Here is a 19,857-nt window from a genome sequence, read left to right on the forward strand (position 1 = left end):
TCCATTAAACGGATATGACATCATATATGTTTAATAGGGAAAGCCAATTGCTTAAGACTGAGCAAAACAGAGGATAAAAACTGTTACTGTCAGGGTTTTTTCCTCACTGTCGACCCATCCTTTCAGTTTCTGGTGCTTTCTCCCAATGGCTCACTTGAGAATTGGCAAAACTAATACAAAGAGAAGGTGTGAACTTGGATGTCAGTGATGGGGATTCATATTGTTGGGTTCAGTAGTACAGTGTGTGCAAGCTAATTTGCTACTCTATGGGATGCTTAAAAAGTCATGTGTCCCCAGCTAAATGTTAAATAGGTAGATAACATCATAAGAAATAGGAACAGAAGTAGGCCATTTGGCCCACCAAGTCTGCTCTCATTCAATGAGATCATGGCAGATCTGCTAGTCCTCAACTCCACTTTCCTGACTTAACCACTGATGTCTCATCAAAGTTTGGGGAAATGGAGAATCTGTGTCCACCCATGAACTGAATATTGGAATCTTGAAACAAAATCAATGACAATAATGGATAGCGGTATCACTGTGATTAAGGATGTTGGGAATCTGTATCCACCCATGAGATTCATTGTATTTCAATTGTTGGTAACTGTAGTCTGGTTTTAAAACCTTGGTTTTAGACTCTTCAAGATACAACGTTTATGACTTATTCTCCATCTCCCTTCTCCCCCTCAAAAAGAACGCCAGGAATCACCTAGTCAGATGTAGATAAAACCTGAAATTGTTTTGCCCAGAAGCTAACAGATTTTCCAGACTGATTGCATCATTATCAGCTGACATTTTTTGGAGATGTGTAAAATGAGGTTGCAGTGGTTGATCAAGAAAACTATCTCAGGAAATTCTTGCCCCTGGCCATAACATAGGTTCAAATCTTGAGGTTATCTTTCATACATTTACCATTTCATGTAAGTGAGGCTGGTCTGTTTTGAATTGGTCCAGCAGATGGAGCATTGCACAAATTTGTTCCGATTGAGAAAATCAGCAATAATCATATTCCCAAAGCGTTCTAGGAGTATAGCAGGTAGATAATCTGTTTTTAATATTCTATGGATGAATATATACACTTGCCATGGAGACCAAATAATTTTCGACAAATAATCTTTGTCAATAAAAACATCAATCTATACAACTTATAAATACAAAATATAAACAATCCCATTTAAATTTTCAGAAATGGCACTCTTGTTTTCTTCATACGAAGGTAGTGAAAGGCACCACCATGTAAATGAAAACAGTAAGGAGCATGTATCAGTCATTTACATGGTGACATCATTGTTTCTTAATTACAAGTCTTAAGGCTGGTGTTTTCATGTGCAAAGATTTGGGAATAAATATGCTAAAATGCTGTCTCTCACAATGTCAGGCCTCTTTTGATTTAAAGCTGTCACATCCCTTATATCTCCTACCTGCATTCTTTGCACCCACACTGAAAACAGAAAAGCTTGAAGAAGTTTTATGTTGTCTTGTCAATTACTTTCTTCGGCAGATAATTCTTTGTTTCAAACCTTTGGTCAATCCAAGTACACAGAAATGTGGTCATTGGTAACTTAGAAATCATGGTTTTATATTTATGTATTTTTATATATATATATAAATATATATACACACATAGATACACACAGGGATCTCTATCTATCTATCCATATATATATTTTATATATATATTAAAAACATACATATAAACTTGAATGCACATTTTACAAAGGGACACCACAGCTTTAAATGGTTACTGAGCAGAATTACACACAGCTTAATAAATAGTGCATCAATAAAGTACGAACCTTAGAAGCAGACTTTCATTCAGCACCACTGAAAGATTTCAGACAGCACATGTAAAGGGGATTGGTTAGAGTTAAGCGACACAGAAGAACATTTAATTTTCACACTGGAACCATTGCAAAATCTTATCTTAAATCATATCATCAGTGACAACGTATTTTACTGGTCGACCTCCTTTAAAAATTCCCAAATTAAATTATTAACCACTTCGGGCTGGTCCTGTTGAAGCCAGTGACCAGCTTCAGCCACAATATTCAGTCTGAAGCTGCTCTTCACATAGGTCTTTGTGACCTCAGCCATTCTGAATTCCAGAAATTCTTCCTTTTCTCCCCACAGCAGCAAGGTGGGCGTCATCACTTCATTCTGATTCAAGGGAAGGCTACTGCAAAACAAAAGTAATGACTGAATGTAGTGAACAGCTATAGACTTAAACTTGAAATGCACAAAAATTCAGGTTTCTATTTTTGACTTAAACTGAAAAGTCATGAATGAAGAATGGGGTCATTTGTTTTGTTATATTTTTCATTTTACTTCGTCTTATAAAGGTATCTTTCCATTTAAAATAAGAACTGAAAATGTTGGATATATCCAGAACAACAGAAATTGCTGGAGAAACTCAGCAAGTCTGGCAGCATCCGTGGAGAGAAAGCAGGGTTAGCGTTTCTGGTCCCTTTGTCAGAAGATTTTTCTGGCTATACCCAGGCTATCTGACAGCATCTGTGGAGTGAGAGAATCAGGGTTAACCGGCAGAACCTTCCCACAACATCAGGATCTAACAGAGCCCACACTTGATGTCAGGGAAACTGAAGATCCTGCTGGTCTAAAAAAGGCAAAATACTGTGGAAGCTGGAAATCTGAAACAAACTCAGAGAATGCTGGAGAATCTCAGCAAGTTTGGCGGTGTCTGTGGAGAGAAAACAGTTAATGTTTCAAGTCTGGTATGACATTTCTTCAGAACTCCCAAGATTGGCAGCTGTACCACCTCAGCAGGTCCATCAGAAGAGGTGGGTACTGCTAAGGGTAACAGCCTGGTGAATACAGGGGTACCCAAACACAGAGGTAGCCTCAGGAGTGAAAATATAAATGGCATTTTAAAAGGGGTCAGCAGTGTGGAACCATACCCCTAGCTACAATGGCCCCACAGGGAGGCCTCCTGCATAGCTCCTGCAAGGAGGCTGCTCTGCCAGAGGCACAATCACTCAATCACACAATCAATCCTGACTTGCCCCCTTGAGCATGTAGATTACCTGGTTACCTCAGTCAGCCAATCTGCTTTCCAGTTCACCAAGGGAACATTCCCCAGTGGTGGGAATGCATCAAGGAAATTCCCTGTTATTTTTCTGCCCTTCCCTATCTGAGCCCATGACCACAGCACCCAGAAAATACACCAGAAAATACACCACAGCCTTTCACTTCTTTCAGAACTGGAAAATATCAGAGATGGAACATGTTTAAGTTCGAAGGCAGGGAAAAAGAGAGAGGAGTTCAAAAAACAAAGGGGAAAGTCCACAAGGTGGAAGGCAGCAAGGAGTAAATGATAAATGGGATGGTGCAAATGTTTGTACTTTTGTGTTCAGTTTACCTAAGAGCTGTGTATAAGTCGCTCTGTGTGTACGTGTTTCTGACTCTGTCTCCAAGACAAGAAAACAGTTTTAACAATGTATGCCAGTATTTAGAGTGTATATTCAGTGCATTAAGTATAAAATATGTGGATCTATGATTTCGCCATTACAATAAGAGAGTTGGTTTTAGTCATGTAGAAAAGAATGGGAGCCAGTATGCAGACATTATTTTTCCATGATGTGAGTTACTGAGCCACTAACTGTAAATATGTCCCATGATATTTGCTCAAGTTGAGGTGGAATGCTCAGGCCACTGTAACTGGCTCAATCAAGAGCTGCCTAAAAACAAGGAAAATGAAAGCTTGATTATAAGTGTGTGAGTAGGGCAAAAGAAAAAGAATAGTTACTCTTCTCATTGCAGGGATCATACAGATTTATATGCTGCAGTAATAGCTATGCAATTTTCCCTTAAGTAATGATGGTGGGTGTTAGTAGCTTCCACTAGAATAAGTCTAATTTTTAAAGATGATGTTGATATACCATTGTGATAACTTACGCATTTTAGCATACCTTTAGCGATTCAGGCACTGGAACACCTCACCACACACTAACATGAAAATTAAGTGATAAGGATTAAACTGAGTACCACTTCCATCACTATCAGCAGAGCCTATAAAACACACTGAAGTGTAAATTGTTGCCTTTAATTAAAACCAATTGAACTGGACAAATCCCAGAATATTCATTTATCAGCATGTGGTTTGCAAACTACATGGCTGCATGTCCTTAAGGTTTGGAATAACAGGGAGGATATTAAGAGGTGTCAGGCAGAGGAAGCAAAAACAAAATCAGGAGTTATATGGGTCAGCATCCTGGGTTTCGGTTGGTTGGTAGATCATAGCTGAAGATGTGCTGGTGGGGTACAGCAAAGCTTTCCTCCTTCACCTGGCCTACGAGCAGCACCACAGTAAACAATGACCTGCTACAAATTGTTGCTAAGGATTAGGAATTCTTACCAGCAGTAATTCAAATCACACCCAAGCTGTCACAAATGTACATATTTCAAATGACAGGTCAGCCTCACCAGAAAGTGTTACTTAGACATAATCCACTATAGTTGGAACCAGCTTTGGAATTCTTAAGATTTGGCCCAACCACAAGGTACTCCCCTTACTTCTTACTTGCTAACATTCCTCCAATGGAATTATCTTCATATATTTGCTGTCTACCACCTTTCTCCATCCATCACAGGGTGTTGAATCACAATCAGGCTCACATCTGTCAGACATCCAGTATTAGATGAACTACAGTTTTCTCCAGTAAACATTGGGAAAAACATTGTCTCTATCCACCACAACCTTTTTGCTTTTGCCTATGGATTGCTACATTGATGGGAATCACCACCCTGATGTTGTAAAGAGGCTTCCAGGTTTCGATGACCTCTTGCATTGTGTGATTGGGAACTCCTTGCTTCTCATGGCAATAAGGTCAGAGAGGGACCTGCCTGACACAGTGAGGTCCAAACAGTTCTCAACAGGAAAACAGGGGAAAGATGACTTTGTGTCTCACAGGCTGTGAAGGTGGAATAAGAGGCAAGGTGGTCACAATTACCACAATTCAATCTGTCATTGACATCTGACCACCAAACCATTAAGATCAAGTGGATAATGACGGTGCCTCCCTAAGGTCTCCAGTGAAAAAGAGTCACACATAGGTTTCTGTAGGGTATAGAGACAAAGCTGAAAAATCTCCAGGACCAAATGGCCCAAAGCCTAGAAACTTTAAAAAAAAGTGGCTGAAGAGGCATTAAGAGGCATAGTATTCTAGAAGGTCACAGTAGATTAGAAAATAACTAATGTAACATCTTTATCCAAGAATGTAGGAGGACAGAAACCTGGAAAATATAGGCTTGTTAGCCTGACATCTGTTGTAGGGAAATTACTGGAATCCATTATAAAGGAGTTTACAGTAGGATGCTTACAAAATCATAATGTGATCTGGCAGAGTTAAGGTAAGATCACATGGTATAGGGAGAACATTTTATCATTGATAAACGATTGGTTAGTAAACAGGAAGCAGAGAGTATGGATAAATGGACCTTTTTCAGGTTGGCAATTTCCATCTAGTGCTACAAAGATCAGCATTGAAAGTTCAACTATTTGAAACAAAGTCATCATAGTACCAGAGGACTATAGGGCTACTCTCTCATTAGAGAGAGATGATATGGAGATGCCAGTGTTGGACTGGGGTGGACAAAGTCAGAAGTCACATGATTTAAGGTTTTAAATAAAACTGTTGTCCCATAACCTGGTGACATTGGAGAGACAGAGAGGCAACTGGTGGTGGTTTAGCCCGAGGGTCAGCCCTTCTGATGTGACAGGAGAAGTTCAGAAGGAGAGACCTTCCTGGTAACCTCAGCCAGTGTAGGAATTTAACCTGTGTGGTTGGCGTCACTCTGCAGCGCAAACTGGCCATCCACCCAAATGAACTAACTGATCCCCTACTCAACTATCTACAATCTTTAACAAGGGCTGAATGTATGGTAGTTAATTTTGTCAGTGACACCAAGACAGATGGAAAAGTAAATCATCAAGAGGAGGTAGAGACATAGATAGGTGGAAAAAAAATTTGACAGGTGATAAAATGTGAACTTGTCCACGTTGGCAGAAAGAACTAGAAATAGTGAACTTTTTAAGTGGAGAGAGATTGCAGAACTCTGAGCTGTGGAACTACAAGGCCTTGGTATGCAGGTTCAGCAAATTATTAGAAAGGCAAATGGAATGTTGACTCTTATTGAAAGGGGAATGAAGTATTAAATAGTTTTATAAAAATGTTTCCCTGCCATTGTACAGGACCTTGGTGAGACCACATCTGAAGTACTACATATAGTTTTGATCTCCTTATTTAAAAAGGATAGAAGTGTGTTAGAAGTGATTGAGATAAGTTCATTTGGCTCATTCCTGGGATGGGAGAGTTATTCCATGATATGATGAAAAGTTGGACAGACTGAATTGTATCTATTGGAGTTGAGAAGAATAAACACCTAAGATCCTGAGGGGCATTGATTGGGTAGAAACTGGGAGGTTGTTTCCTCTTATGGGAGAGACTAGAACCAGGGGACACAGTTTAAAAATAAGAGTTCTCTCTTTTGAGACAAAGATGAGGGGAACGTTTTTTCCTTCAGAAGGTTGGTAATGTGTGGAATTCACTTCTGTATTAGGTAATAAAGGCTATGTCAAAGAATTTATTTAAAGCAAAGTTAGATTTTTGATTAACAAAGGAGTCAGGTATAGATGGGAAAATAAGTTTGAGATCACAATCAGATCAGCCATGATGTTATGGAATGGCAGAGTAGGCTCAAAAGATTGCCTGCTGCTCCTAAACCCGACGTTTCCAGGTAATCAATACCATAGGACGGTGGAGTGGATTAGAGCCAAATTTCTAGCATTTACTGCAAATTAACTTTCACTTTTGTGTTATATTTAAGTAAAAATGAAAGGTCATTTAATTTGAGGACTGTATCATAACTAATATTTATCCTTCAATCAACTTTACTGAAATAATTAATCTAATTATCTCATTGCTGCTTTGATGACATTACTGAGTGCATATTGCCAGCTGCCTTTTCAAAAGTACTATATTAGCTCAAAAATACTTTGGGAGGTCCTGAGCTCATAAAAGGTGCTCTATAAATGCACATCTTTCTTCAATCAGCACTGTATATTTAGCTGTGTTATCAGTAAGCTGTCACCCCAGCACCCAAATATATTGTTGACTGGAATTCTGATGTCTGATGTTACCGTAACAACTCATTTATCTTAACAGGTTCATTAAAACAATGTACTGAGAAATTTCTAGTGTTTCTTTCCAATAAAATACTACGGCATTTCAAGCTGAGTGTGAACAGGCAACTGTTCTCCAGATGACTGCAATGCTTCCTTGGTAACCAGACGCCTTCTGATTTTCTCAATTTTCTGCAAAGCAATTTCTTAAACATTTATTTTCCCATTTTCCTCAGCTGGCAATACCACATTTCACTTATAGTCACTGAAATGAATATTTTCTTCTCACTGAAACAAATGCCTTTGAACCAGAAGAGAAATGAAACTCCACAAAGAAATATTATCAGGTAATTAAAATCTACCAGAGAGGTGTTTTGGTTGAGGATCAAAGATCAAGGACTACCATCGGGTGAAACAAAGGCAAAAATATAAACAAAGGGTCTGCGAAGGAGACAGTTATGTTCATGTGCATGATACTTACAATTTGTCAGTTCCCAAGCGTAAAGACTAATCCCTATGTTTTTCAGGATGAATCAGAGCCAAGGAGAGAAATCATGAGTTCTTACACTGATTTTTAAAACATTTCTGGATCCCTTATCTCGCTCGCCTCCCCCAAACCCTCAATTATCCTCATCACCTTTTAACACTCAGCAGTTTCTGTTCATTGTCTTTGCATTGTGTTTTGGGTCCAATAGAAAATGCAGCACAGAAGTAGGCAAATCAGTCCTTTAAGACTGTACCAGTTCTTTCAAAGAGAAATCTGGTCCTGGGAGGCAATGGCCGAGTATTATCACTAGATCATTAATTCAGAGACCAAAGTAATATTCTGGGGACCTGGGTTTGAAACATACCATGGCAGATTGTGGAATTTGAATTCAATAGAAATTTGGAATTAACAGTCTAATGATGTTGCTTATTAGAAAAAAGACATTTGGTTCATTAATGTCATTTAGGGAGGGAAAGTGCTTTCCTTATCTAGTCTGGCCTAGACTCGGACACACAAGGTAACCGAATCGTAACTGATCAATTAGGGAAGGGCACTAAATGTTGGCATAGCAATGCCCACTCTGTAAATGATTTTAAAAAGTCCACTGTCTTCTCTCCCTTTCTTTCCCTGTTTCTCCTCAAGTATTTATCCAATTTCCTTTCAAAGACTAATTTGAACCTGTATCCATTTCACTATCAGGGAGGGGGTGCATTACAAATCCTAACAACTCTTTTTGTAAGTTTTCTTCTCTTGTGTCGTCTCGGTCCTTTGGCCAATCCATTTAAATGAAGTTATATCTGGGCTATCTGATTATTGATTGTTCAGCCATTGGAAACAGTTTCCACTTAATCTATCTAACCCTTCTTCATTTTAGATACCTCCATTAAATCCTGAGCTCTTCAGAAGAGTGAGCTCAGCTTCACTGTAATCCCTCATCCCTGGAGCCACTCTGGCGAATCTCTTTAGAATCCTCCACAAGATCTTCTCATCTTTCTGACAACCAGAACTGGAAACCATAGTCACAGTGACAGTTGAGCTGTTTTATTTAGGTTCAGCAAAACATCTTTGTGTTTGTACTCTATGCCTCTATTCGTAAAGCCCATCAAACCTGGTTCTGTCATAATATTTTTCAGAGTTTGTCTTGAGGTATTGTTGAGCACTACTTTATAATTCAGGAAGATCAGCTAGAAACCTTCTTCTTTGGCCCCCAACTTGCAACGTCCCTCTTTGCCCCCCCATTCTCCAACCTCCTTCTTTGCCCCCTGCCTTCCAGCCTCTCTCTTTGCTCCCCACCTTTCAGCCCGCTCTTTGCCCCCCATTCACTAGCCTCACTCTTTGCCACCTACCTTGTTGCCTCTTTTTACCCAAAATGCAGATGTATCTTTCCTCCGTTCTAGCAGCCTCCTCCTTCTCCTTGCAGCCACTTTCTTCCTTCCATTCCCTCCCCACCCCAATCTTGCTGACAGCAAGCTCTGAGCCCAGAGCCACACATGGCAATCGCCAGGTGTGTGAAGATGCACTTGGCACTGGAGCTGCACTGGAACAGCTTGCTGCTGGGATATCCCGGATGTGGAGGGTCTGGTGTTGGACTGGGGTGGACAAAGTCAGAAATCACATGACACGAGGTTATAGTCCAACAGGTTTATTTGAAATCAAAGGCTTTTGGAGTGCTGCTCCTTCATCAGGGGATATCCCAGAATTAATAGGCATCCCTGGAGTCAGCGCCATCTTTAAAAGTCAGCTGTCAGACCAGGGGTCGCCCTGCAGGTGTCAAACATGGTAAACAAGGGAAATCTGGAACCCCACTGTGCAGGCAGCTACCAGGAGGTTCCTGCTGGATGGGGTGGTGAAAGGGTGGGACTTCCTCATCTCCCAGGACCAGCAGAGGAGACCACGAAGCCAGAGCATCTGCTTCCAGGTTGGGTCACCTTGTCCATCTCTGATCCTCCTTTCCCTTCCTTGACATCTCTGTTTCCATTTTGGGGATAGGCTTGCTGCCAATATCCATTACAAACCCAGCAAATCCCACAGTTACCTGGACTATACATCCTCACACCCCATTTCCTGTAAAGACTCCATTCCATTCTCCCAGTTCCTCCGTCTCCATTGCATCTCTTCTGATGAGGCCAACTTCGACAAGGGGCCCTCTGAAATGCCCACCTTGTTCCTCAGCCAAGGGTTCCCCAGCACCGTAGTTGACAGGGCCCTCAGCCGGGTCCAGTATATTTCCCACACTTCAGCCCTCACCCTGTCTCTACCCTCCCACAACAGCGATTGAGACCCCTTTGTCCTCACCTACCATCCCCACCAGCAAACACACCCAGAGAATCATTAGCTGCCATTTCTGCCAACTCCAGTGGGATGCCACCACCAGACACATATTCGCCTCCCCTCCCTTGTCAGCCAGGACCGTTCCCTCTAGAACATCCTGGTCCACTCCTCCTTCATTCCCACCACACACCCCACAGCCCCATGGCACCTTGCTCTGCAAACACAGGTGTAACACTTACCCATTTACTTCCTCGCACCTCAGTATCCAAAGCCCCAGACACACCTTCCAGGTGAAGCTTTATCCGCACACAATCTAGTCTACAGCATTTGCTGCTCACAGGGTCCCCTCTAAATTTGGGAAACAAAGTGTACACTGGGTGATCGTTTTGTAGCACATCTACCTGCTGAATGTAGAAAAGACCCTGAGCTTCCATTTGCCTGCCACTTCAACACACCACCATGTTCTCTGGCCAATATCTCTGCCTCAGGCTTGCTGTAGTGCTCCAGCGAAGCTCAGCACTAACTGGAAAAACAGCACCTTATTTTCCACTTGGGAACTCTATAGCCTTTTGTACTCAACATTGAGTTCAACAATTTTAGGGCTTGAGACACCTTCTCCCATGTTCTTATCCCAATCCCGACGCACCAGGCCTTGTTATTCACATGGTCTGCTATTACACACAACCCATTGTTAGCCACTAATTAGCAGCCATTCATTCTCCTAGGCCTATCATTAACCACTCCTTTGTCTGTTCATCTGTTCTTCTCTCTCCTCGGGCTCTATCTCCATCTATTGTTTAATCCTTACCATCTCCCCCCATCCTATCTTCTGCTTAAAAATCAACTTTTTCAAGCTACCATCAATTCTGAAGAAGGTTCACTGGTCCGAAAATGTTAACTGATTTCTCTCCACAGATGCTGCCAGACCTGCCAAGCTTCTCCAGCAATTTCTGTTTTGTTTCTGATTTCTAGCATTGGCAGTTCTTTTGGTTATTTCTGGGGTTAAATCCGTCTCAGCCAAATGGAGGAATGCAAAGCACTGCAGGAAGAAGATCAATGCCCATCTCCACTCCATCACTGTAAGTGCCATCATCTTCTCCCTGTTACTTCACTCTCAATCTATCTCTGCTACTACCCATTCCCATCACAGCTCATACTCAACCCCCCTCCGCTTACTAATCCCTACAATACCTGCCCTCACTCACTGTGCGCTACCTCAAGCCTTGTTATCACCAACCCTGCCTGCCCTCTGTGCTGCTTATTTACTTGCCCAGGACACCTCTCCACATGAATCAAAACAGCTGTGCCACCTACGTTGATCTCCCTGCCTCTGTCTCACGCTCTCTCATTCCTGGAAGAAACAGCACATGTTAGAGAAGAATGAGTCAAGATGGGTGGTGGCTGCCTGACAGCTGACTTCTCACTCCTGCTGAGGAGAGAATCCTGACTCTGATTGCCTCGAGTGGCTGACCAACTATGGCCAAGCCACTAGACTGGTATCAGAGGCTGCCCTTGACTTACAATGCCACAGCTCCTGAGTGCAGGCTATCCCTCTTGACTTGAGTGAGGCCTGCTGACAGCTATGACAAGCATCCTTCCTTTCTCTCTGCTGTAGGCAGTATTGCAATACAGCAATACTGTGAACCTGGTATCTCTGGCAAAATGGCAAGACAAGGCAGGGACGCTGTGAGCACCCAAGTAGACTCAGAGTTATCGAGCACCATGACAGAGTGAACAGGCCAGAGATGCAGCCTGGTCAAGTCCATGTGCTAGATGAGCACATAGTGTCCTCACAGCAGCGTTACAGTGATAGTCATGCTATTATCTGTGCAGCATTGAAGTTCAGCAGCACACTGTAAGTGACCGGAGGTATACCATGAGGGTTATTAAAGGCTGGCTATAGTCAGATGCCAATGTCTGTGGACATCAGTTGTGTATGTGGCCAGTGCCCTCACAGCATGCCCTGAGATGTTAGCACCCAGTGTTCAACATGCAGGTTTACAGAGCAAGTGGTGAGCTGAAGTTGCCAAGTACCCAATCAAACTTCCATGTTGAGAATTCTCAGCATGTTTGATAAGAAATGTAGCTGATGTGATTCTGTTACAAATCTCGGCATAGCCCATGTCTCTCAGGCCTCTATAAGATTCAGCCCATGTTTCTCTATGATACTGGGGAATTCAGTGATGGTAATGCCATTCAATGTCAAGGGACAGTGGTTAGAGCTATAAGGAGAGCCAAGACAGGCGTGGATTGTTTTCTTTAAAGTAGAGGAGACTGAGGGAGGATATGATTGAGGTGTATATGAGGGTATGGACAGGTTGAATAGAGAGCAGCTGTTACCCTTAGTTGAGGGGTCATTCACAAAAGGGCATAGTTTTAGGGTAAGGGGCAGAAGATTCGGAGGAGATTTGGGAAAAAATCCTTTTCACTCAGAGGGTGGTGGGAATCTGGAATGCACTGCCTGGGAAGGTAGTAGAGGTTGGAAATCTTAAACTTTTAAAAATATTTGGATGAGTACTTCAACTGTCATAACATTCAGGGATATGGGACAAGTGCAGGAAATTGAGATCAGTGTACTTTTGGTGGCAGTTATGTCAGTGCAGATTTGATGGGCCGAAGGGCCTAGTTGTACAATGGGTATTGTACTATATGAACAATCAAAAGAACATTAATTTTAATCCCACAAAGTTATTTCTAGACTGGCAGAAGCTTAATGAAAATTGTGGATTGATAAAAACCGAAGTAATTTACTAATTTCCTACAGGGATGGAAACTTGCCAACCTAACCTTGCTTGGCCTATATTTAACAAAAGTCCCACAGCACTCAGTTCACACTTAAAACTATTCATTCCATGCCAGGATTGTACACATCAGGGACATTTTTTTATAGTTCAAATAAATAAACAGCTGTTTTGTTTGCGAGGTTTTTCATCCCCCTTGGCACTAGAGCATTTACAGATGCAAAGGTAAATAAGTCATCAGTACTAGACCTGTGCCATGGAAACTTAGTGGCATACAAGTTACGTTAACTCATTCTACATATTAATTATTCTCCCTTCAACCCAATTCTCAATTAAGCCCACTGAAATCTTAAAAGTACTTGCTTCACCACACCTTCTACTTTCTGTTGCAATCTGCTGAATTAATACTTGAATCCAATACTAGAGAGAGTAAATAGATATAAGAGGGAGTAAATCTGTTGGCAATTCCACCAAAGATTTTATAGATGTTCAATTTCTAAGATTGCATTTCAAATGATTTTTAAAGTACTTGATTTTAAAAAGCTAAATGAGGTTCTGACCCACATTTAAATACTGAGACAGATGATACAAGGACAAGCACAGGGTATTATGGGATTGCAGGAAACATATTAATAGGCTTATTGGAGGGAAAAGAAATTCAGAATCCTGCACAGTTATTCTGATCAAAGTATTGATAAAAGTAAAGTTGTCCAGAAGCTATATTTGTAGTGAAATTGCTATTAAAGAGAGAATGTACAGCACTTGATTCATCTGGGTAAAAGTCTAAATTCAAAGGGACATGATGGAGAGAATCAGGTTTGGGGCTGGGTCTTGGTGGGAAAGGGCATTGTTGGTGACTCATGTCAATCTGTGAAATCCAATGCAAATCCACAGCAAACATGCCTCCTTTCAATTTAACCATGGTGTGTTTAGATGTATTCAGTAGTCCTTTCTGGAGAGTTAAGCCTGTACTTTCTCACTTAACTAAGGTTCCACCTCAAAGATTCTAGGAGCTGTTTCAAACGAGCAGCTAAGGGATAGGTTTCAGGGCAGTGAAGGGAAGAAGAAGGGCCAGATCCACCAAGTGAGTGCTTTACCTGATGATATGTGTAAAGATGACAATCTCTCCTTCAATGCCAGCAAAACAAAGGAGCTGGTCATCAACTTCAGGAAGTGGAGTGGAGGACACACACCTGTCTGTATCAGTGGCGCTGAGGTGATGTGGTTGAGAGCTTCAAGTTCCAATAATCTTTTCTGGTCTAGCCACATTGATAAACAGTCAAGAAAGCAAACCAATGCCTCTATTCCTCAGAAAACTAAGGAAATTTGACATGTCCACAATGACTGTTAACAGTTTTTATAGATGCACCATAGAAAGTAGCCTATCTGGATGCATCACAGCTTGGTATGGCAATGGCTCTGCCCAAGACCGCAAGAAATTCCAGAGAGTTGTGAACACAGCTCAGTTCATCACGAAAACCAGCTTTACTTCCATTAACGCTGTATATACTTCCCGCTGCTTTGGGAAAGCAGCCAACATAACCAAAGATCTCTCTCATCTTCATTATACTGTATTCCAATCTCTTCCATTGGGCAGGAGATACAAAAGTTGGAAAATACATACCAACAGACTTAAGAACAGCTTCTTCCCTGCTGTTATCAGACAAATCAGCAGACCTCTCATATATTAGAATTGATCTTTCTCTGCACCTTCTCTGTAGCTGTAACACGGTATTCTGCATCTGTTCTAATACCCTGATGTACTTATGTAAGGTATGATTTGCCTGGATAGAAAGCCTAACAATACTTTTCACTGTATCTAGGTACATGTGACAATAACAAATCAAATCAAAGTCAGGCAGGAAACAGATTAATTTAAATAAAGCTCTGGTGTTAAAATTTAACAGGATCTCCGCACTCCCAGTATTTTCAGAAATAAATCACTGGGAATGGGGGCAAGAAAATGTGTTTAAAAGCTGTGAAGTGACGGCAGATTTCTGTAGTTGTACATGGTTTCTTCTCCAGTTTTCTTCATTCTGTGCATCGCCAGAGATTTCTCATTAGTTTCTTTTTGACCTTTCTCAAAACTTGGAAGAACAGAGTTAACATCAGCTGTAAAATCCTGAGGATGTTCACAGGTAAGTTGTAGCAGAATTGAGAGTGCAGCTCAGAACTGTAGTGACGGTGAAGGAGGGGACAGGGCAACAGTGAAGGTGGACGGAGAGATGCTGAAGGAGAGGGTAGAGTGACAAGTGAAGGAGGGTCACAGGACAACATTCAGGGAGGGCTACAGAGTGATGTTGAAAGAGATGGGGGCCAGATGACAGTGAATGAGGGGTCAGGAGGATAGTGACACACAGGAAGGGAGGGTGCAGGGTGATAGGGAAGGAGGTTGATGGGGAGGGATGGTGATGGGGAGGGATGGTGATGGGGAGGGAGGGTGATGGGGAGGGAGGGTGCAGGGAGATGGGGAAGGAAGGTGTAGGTGATGGGGAGGGAGGATGCAGGGCTATGGGGAGGGAAGGTGTAGGTGATGGGGGGTGTGATGGTGAGGAAGAGTGCAGGCTGATGGGGATGGAGGGTGATGCGGAGGGAGGCACTGTGATGAGGAGGGAAAGAGCAGGGTTATGGGGTGAGGTAGGGTTAGCAAGTCTGAGCGAGGTGGGAGCAGGACTAATATGGTTGCAGTTTCCCTGCACTCAAATCTGGAAATACCAGTAGAAACAGGCCAGCAGGAATAGACAGCGCCCCAAAATTTGACTCTGAAGTTTGTGTTGCACAGAGAAAAATACCATTGGAGGGAAATGAGAGAACAATGCCAAGGAAGATGGTAATGTTGTCAAGTTGTAACCTTGTTAAATACAATGTCGGTTTTCAAGCTGTCTTTGTAACCTCTGGGCCAACAACAAAAACAATGTGCATTTATTTATGTAATCCCTACAAAGACTTGAGTTATTTCATGGGAGCAATTATCAGGCAAAAATCTGACCTGATTCTAATCTGTGCCACAGCCTATTTTCTGGTCCCAATAGGTAACAGTTATTGATTGTGAATTATAGCAGAATTAATTCTTTAAAAAATTAGTGTTAGACGGTAAAAGATTGTAAAAATAAAGAGTGCCTTTTTCCATATTTTTGCTGGGTGTCAATGTTAAGAATTGACTGACAGACTGTAAATATATGGAAAGCCTGGATCCTTATCAGGGTAAGCTCCGATAATTTAATCCAAATACATAAGCAAACAAATATAATGGGACACTTAATTACAGGGCTTTTACCTTATCATGTTTGTATGTAATTTTTGCGCAGGCTTTGTCTTGTACAGTTCTAGCAATTGTTGTACCTGAATATGTTTCTGAAGTAGCTGAGCGGTCCAGAGAAGGCTCCAGGCTGAGAAAAGATGTACAGATAGGCTTCGATCTCATCCGCAGTCATCTTACAGCCTTTTGTCCTAATGCCGGTGCTCTGACTTGTGAATAAGTCCTTTAACACCTAGAACACAAAATTAGTTAATTACGGTTGACATACTTGCAGTTATTTTTGATACTGCGCTCCCTGCACCTTACTTGGTGATGCACTGTATAACCATATTTTGTGATAACAGTACAGTTTCCATTTAATTTCTGCCCAATGCTGTTTATATTTTCTTGCAGTCTTTAAGGTGTAGGTCATAACTTAGCATAATAGCATAAAACAGGTGATAGAGAATTGGCAATCCGTTCTGCATCTCCTTGAATTTTATATTCGTTGAAGTCAAACTGAGAAGAGGAATAGAACAGGTTGCTGAGTTAACATCATGCATTTTACACTAGCACATGGTAAAGATCTATCCCAAGGTCATCTTGCACAGCAAGCTGTTTTTTGTATGCCTTTCCTAATAGTGTACCTGCAGAACTCCCTTTACAACAGCACTGTGGCCATATATGCACCAGTTGGACTGCAGTGGTTCAACAAGGCAGCTCACCACCAGCTTATCAAGGGTAATTAAGGATTGGCAATAAATACTAGCGTGGCCTGTAACAGTCACATCCCGTGAAAGAGTTCATTTAAAAAAACACAATGACAAACACAGATTAACAGAGGTGGTTTGACTCACCAGATTAAATGACAGACAGAAACTGAATTCTATCTATAATTCCTAATATATTTATTGCTATTGACAAAGTGAGTGCTGTAACTCTAGCAACTGCACTGCAGCAACAAACTCAGGCTCCTTTGACAGCAACTTCTAAACCTGTAACCTCTACCAACCCAGAGGGCATCAGATGCATGGGAACACCAACATCTACAAGTTCCCTCTTAGCCACTCACTATCTTAGCATGAACGATATCGCTGTTCTGTCACTGTCTCCAGGTCAAAACCATGGAACTCCCTCTCTAACAGCATAGTTCAACACTACATATACTGCAGCGGTTCAAAGAGGCAGCTCACCACCACTTTCTCAAGGGCAAACTAGGGACATGCAATAAATGCTGGCTCAGCCAGTGACACCCACATCCCATGAATGAATAAAAGGAAATGTAGGCTGTGAATCCATGGGAAACACGGTTATGGTCAAGAACTAATGCAATTATTGTAGAATATGTTTGAAATATTTCATGGCCCTTGAATCAAATCATTTATGGCTGAATCTTTGCTCACCTTGAAATCACTTATTGTAAGAACAAATTCAGGAAGCCACGGCACTTGGAAAAAGAAAAAGTAACTTGACTTTATCAGTTGGGAGGGATGTCGTATGATGTAATCTGAAAAAAGATATTCAATGAATTTCTTTAAAAATGCTTTAACAAAATATATAGTGTTATTTGTCACAAATTAATTCTTCATAAAATTGCATCTTCAACAATTAAGCATAGTTCTGTGCGAGTGGTGGAATATTTACAATACTGACTGCCGTTCCAAATCATTATCCAATGATGTTTGTTCTTGAAGACCAGATTCTATGTTAGCCAATTACTTTAAACTTATGCTCCCTGATTACTGACTTCTTACTGCAATCCTAATCTATCCATTCTATCTTCACAACTGAAATTTCACCATTTCTTAGCAAAACCCTCATAAATCTCCTCTGTAATACCTTCCTGTAATGCGATGACCAGAAGTAAACACAATACTCTAGAGTCACCTTACAAGTGTTTTATACAGTTCTAACAATAATCCCCCTCCTCTTATGTTCTATGCCTTGGCTATTTAAGGAAATAATCCAAATGCCTACTCAACCACCTCATCCTGCTACCTTAAAGTATCCATGAACATGTAATCTAAGATCCTCTGTTCCTCTACACTGATTATTATCCTACTGACTTTGCATTCCCTTGCCTTGTTCGCCCTCCCAAATTCATTGTCACGCACTTATCACTCATCCACCCACCTGACACTGATATCTCCTGTAGACTGTAGCTTTCTTCTTTATAATCAGTCACACAATCAATTGGAGACTAAGTGTGGTGTGTCAAAATTTGCAGATGACACTAAGATGAGTGGTAGAGCAAAGTGTGCAAAAGACACTGAAAGTCTGCAGAGGGATATAGATAGTCTAAGTGAGTGGGCAAAGGTCTGGCAGATGGAGTACAATGTTGATAAGTGTGAGGTCATCCATTTTGGTAGGAATAACAGCAAAATGGACTATGTTTTAAATGGTAAAAAATTGCAGCACACTGCTGTGCAGAGGGACTTGGGTGTCCTTGTGCATGAATCGCTAAAAGTAGGATTGCAGGTGCAGCAGGTAATTAAAAAGGCAAATGGAATTTGTCTGTCAATGCCAGAGGGATGGAGTTTAAAAACAGGGAGACTATGCTGCAGTTGTATAGGGTCCTGGTGAGGCCACACCTGGAGTACTGTGTGCAGTTTTGGTCTCCTTACTTGAGAAGGGATATGCTAGCACTGGAGGGGGTGCAGAGGAGATTTACTCGGTTGATTCCAGAGTTGAGAGGATTGGATTATGAGGAGAGACTGAGTAGACTGGGATTATACTCATTGGAATTCAGAAGAATGAGGGGAGATCTTATAGAAACATATAAGATTATGAAGGGAATAGATAAGGTGGAGGCAGGGAGGTTGTTCCGCTAGCAGGTGAAACTAAGACTTGGGGGCATAGCCTCAAAATAAAGGGAAGCAGATGTAGAACTGAGGTCAGGAGGAACTTCTTCACCCAAAGGGTTGTGAATCTGTGGAATTCCCTGCCCAGTGAAGCAGTTGAAGCTACCTCGTTGAATGTTTTTAAGGCAAGGCTAGATAAATTTTTGAACAGTAAAGGAATTAAGGGTTATGGTGAGTGGGCGGGTACGTGGAGCTAAGTCTCAAAAAGATCAGCCATGATCTTATTAAATGGCAGGGCAGGCTCGAGGGGCCAGATGGCCTACTCCTGCTCCTAGTTCTTATGTTCTTATGTTAAGTCTAAATCACTGATGTATCCCATGAAAAGTATGGGGTCTAGTATGAAGCCCTGTGGAACACCCCTGAAAAAAGCCTTCAATCACAAAAACATCCATTGACCATTGCCCTGTCCCTAACTAATTTCGAATTCAAGTTGCCAGTTTCAGTTGGAAACCATGATACATCAACCCTGCTATCTTCATGAACTCTCCTCTTCAACTCCTCAAAAATATCAATGATGTTGTTCAGACAGGACCTCCATTTTAACTAATCCATGGTCACTGCCCTTGATGAATCGAATGAATGCTAGTAATTGTGTCCATGCTGGTAGCTCGAGCATTGGAAAATGACTGCCAAGCTTCCAGTATTTCCTCATATGTTTCTCTCCATAATCTAGGACTCATTTCATCAATAACGGCAGATTAACTTCAGCCCTACATTTCCCCCCTGCACCATCAGTAGGTTGTTTTACTGTATGCTGAATCAGGGGTCACTGCTTAGGCTTCATTTAGCATGATATATTCTCCATTAATAATGAATTTCCAAAACTTATAGACTCATAGTCATACAGCACGGAAGTAGACCCTTTGGTTCAACCAGTCCATGCCGAACATAATCCCAAACTAAATTAATCCCAGAGATAGTAGGAACTGCAGATGCTGGAAAATCTGAGACAACAAGGTGTAGAGCTGGATGAACACAGCAGGCCAAGCAGCATCGTAGGAGCAGGAAGGCTGACGTTTCGGGCGTAGACCCTTCATCAGAAAAATGTGTCTGGTGGTGGCATCTTGCTGGAGCTGGTGGAAATGGCGTCTGATGATCTTCTGGATGTGGATGCTGGTGGG

At 41.6% G+C, this 19,857-nt stretch overlaps 1 protein-coding gene across 1 annotated transcript in view; it reads right to left on the reverse strand.

The window, feature by feature from the left end:
• Positions 1-678: 678 nt before the first annotated feature.
• Positions 679-19,857, reverse strand: part of ephx4 (epoxide hydrolase 4) — a 49,243-nt gene continuing 30,064 nt past the window's right edge. Inside the window, exons 5-7 of the mRNA XM_020514779.2 lie at positions 17,279-17,382; positions 15,980-16,128; positions 679-2,176 (exon numbers count right to left, since the gene is read on the reverse strand). Coding sequence (XP_020370368.1) covers positions 1,954-2,176; positions 15,980-16,128; positions 17,279-17,382 — 476 coding nt within the window. The 3' untranslated portion in view covers positions 679-1,953. The remainder of the gene's footprint in view (positions 2,177-15,979; positions 16,129-17,278; positions 17,383-19,857) is intronic.

This window comes from Rhincodon typus, chromosome 10, assembly GCF_021869965.1.
Source record: "Rhincodon typus isolate 14 chromosome 10, sRhiTyp1.1, whole genome shotgun sequence".
NCBI lineage: Eukaryota > Metazoa > Chordata > Chondrichthyes > Orectolobiformes > Rhincodontidae > Rhincodon > Rhincodon typus.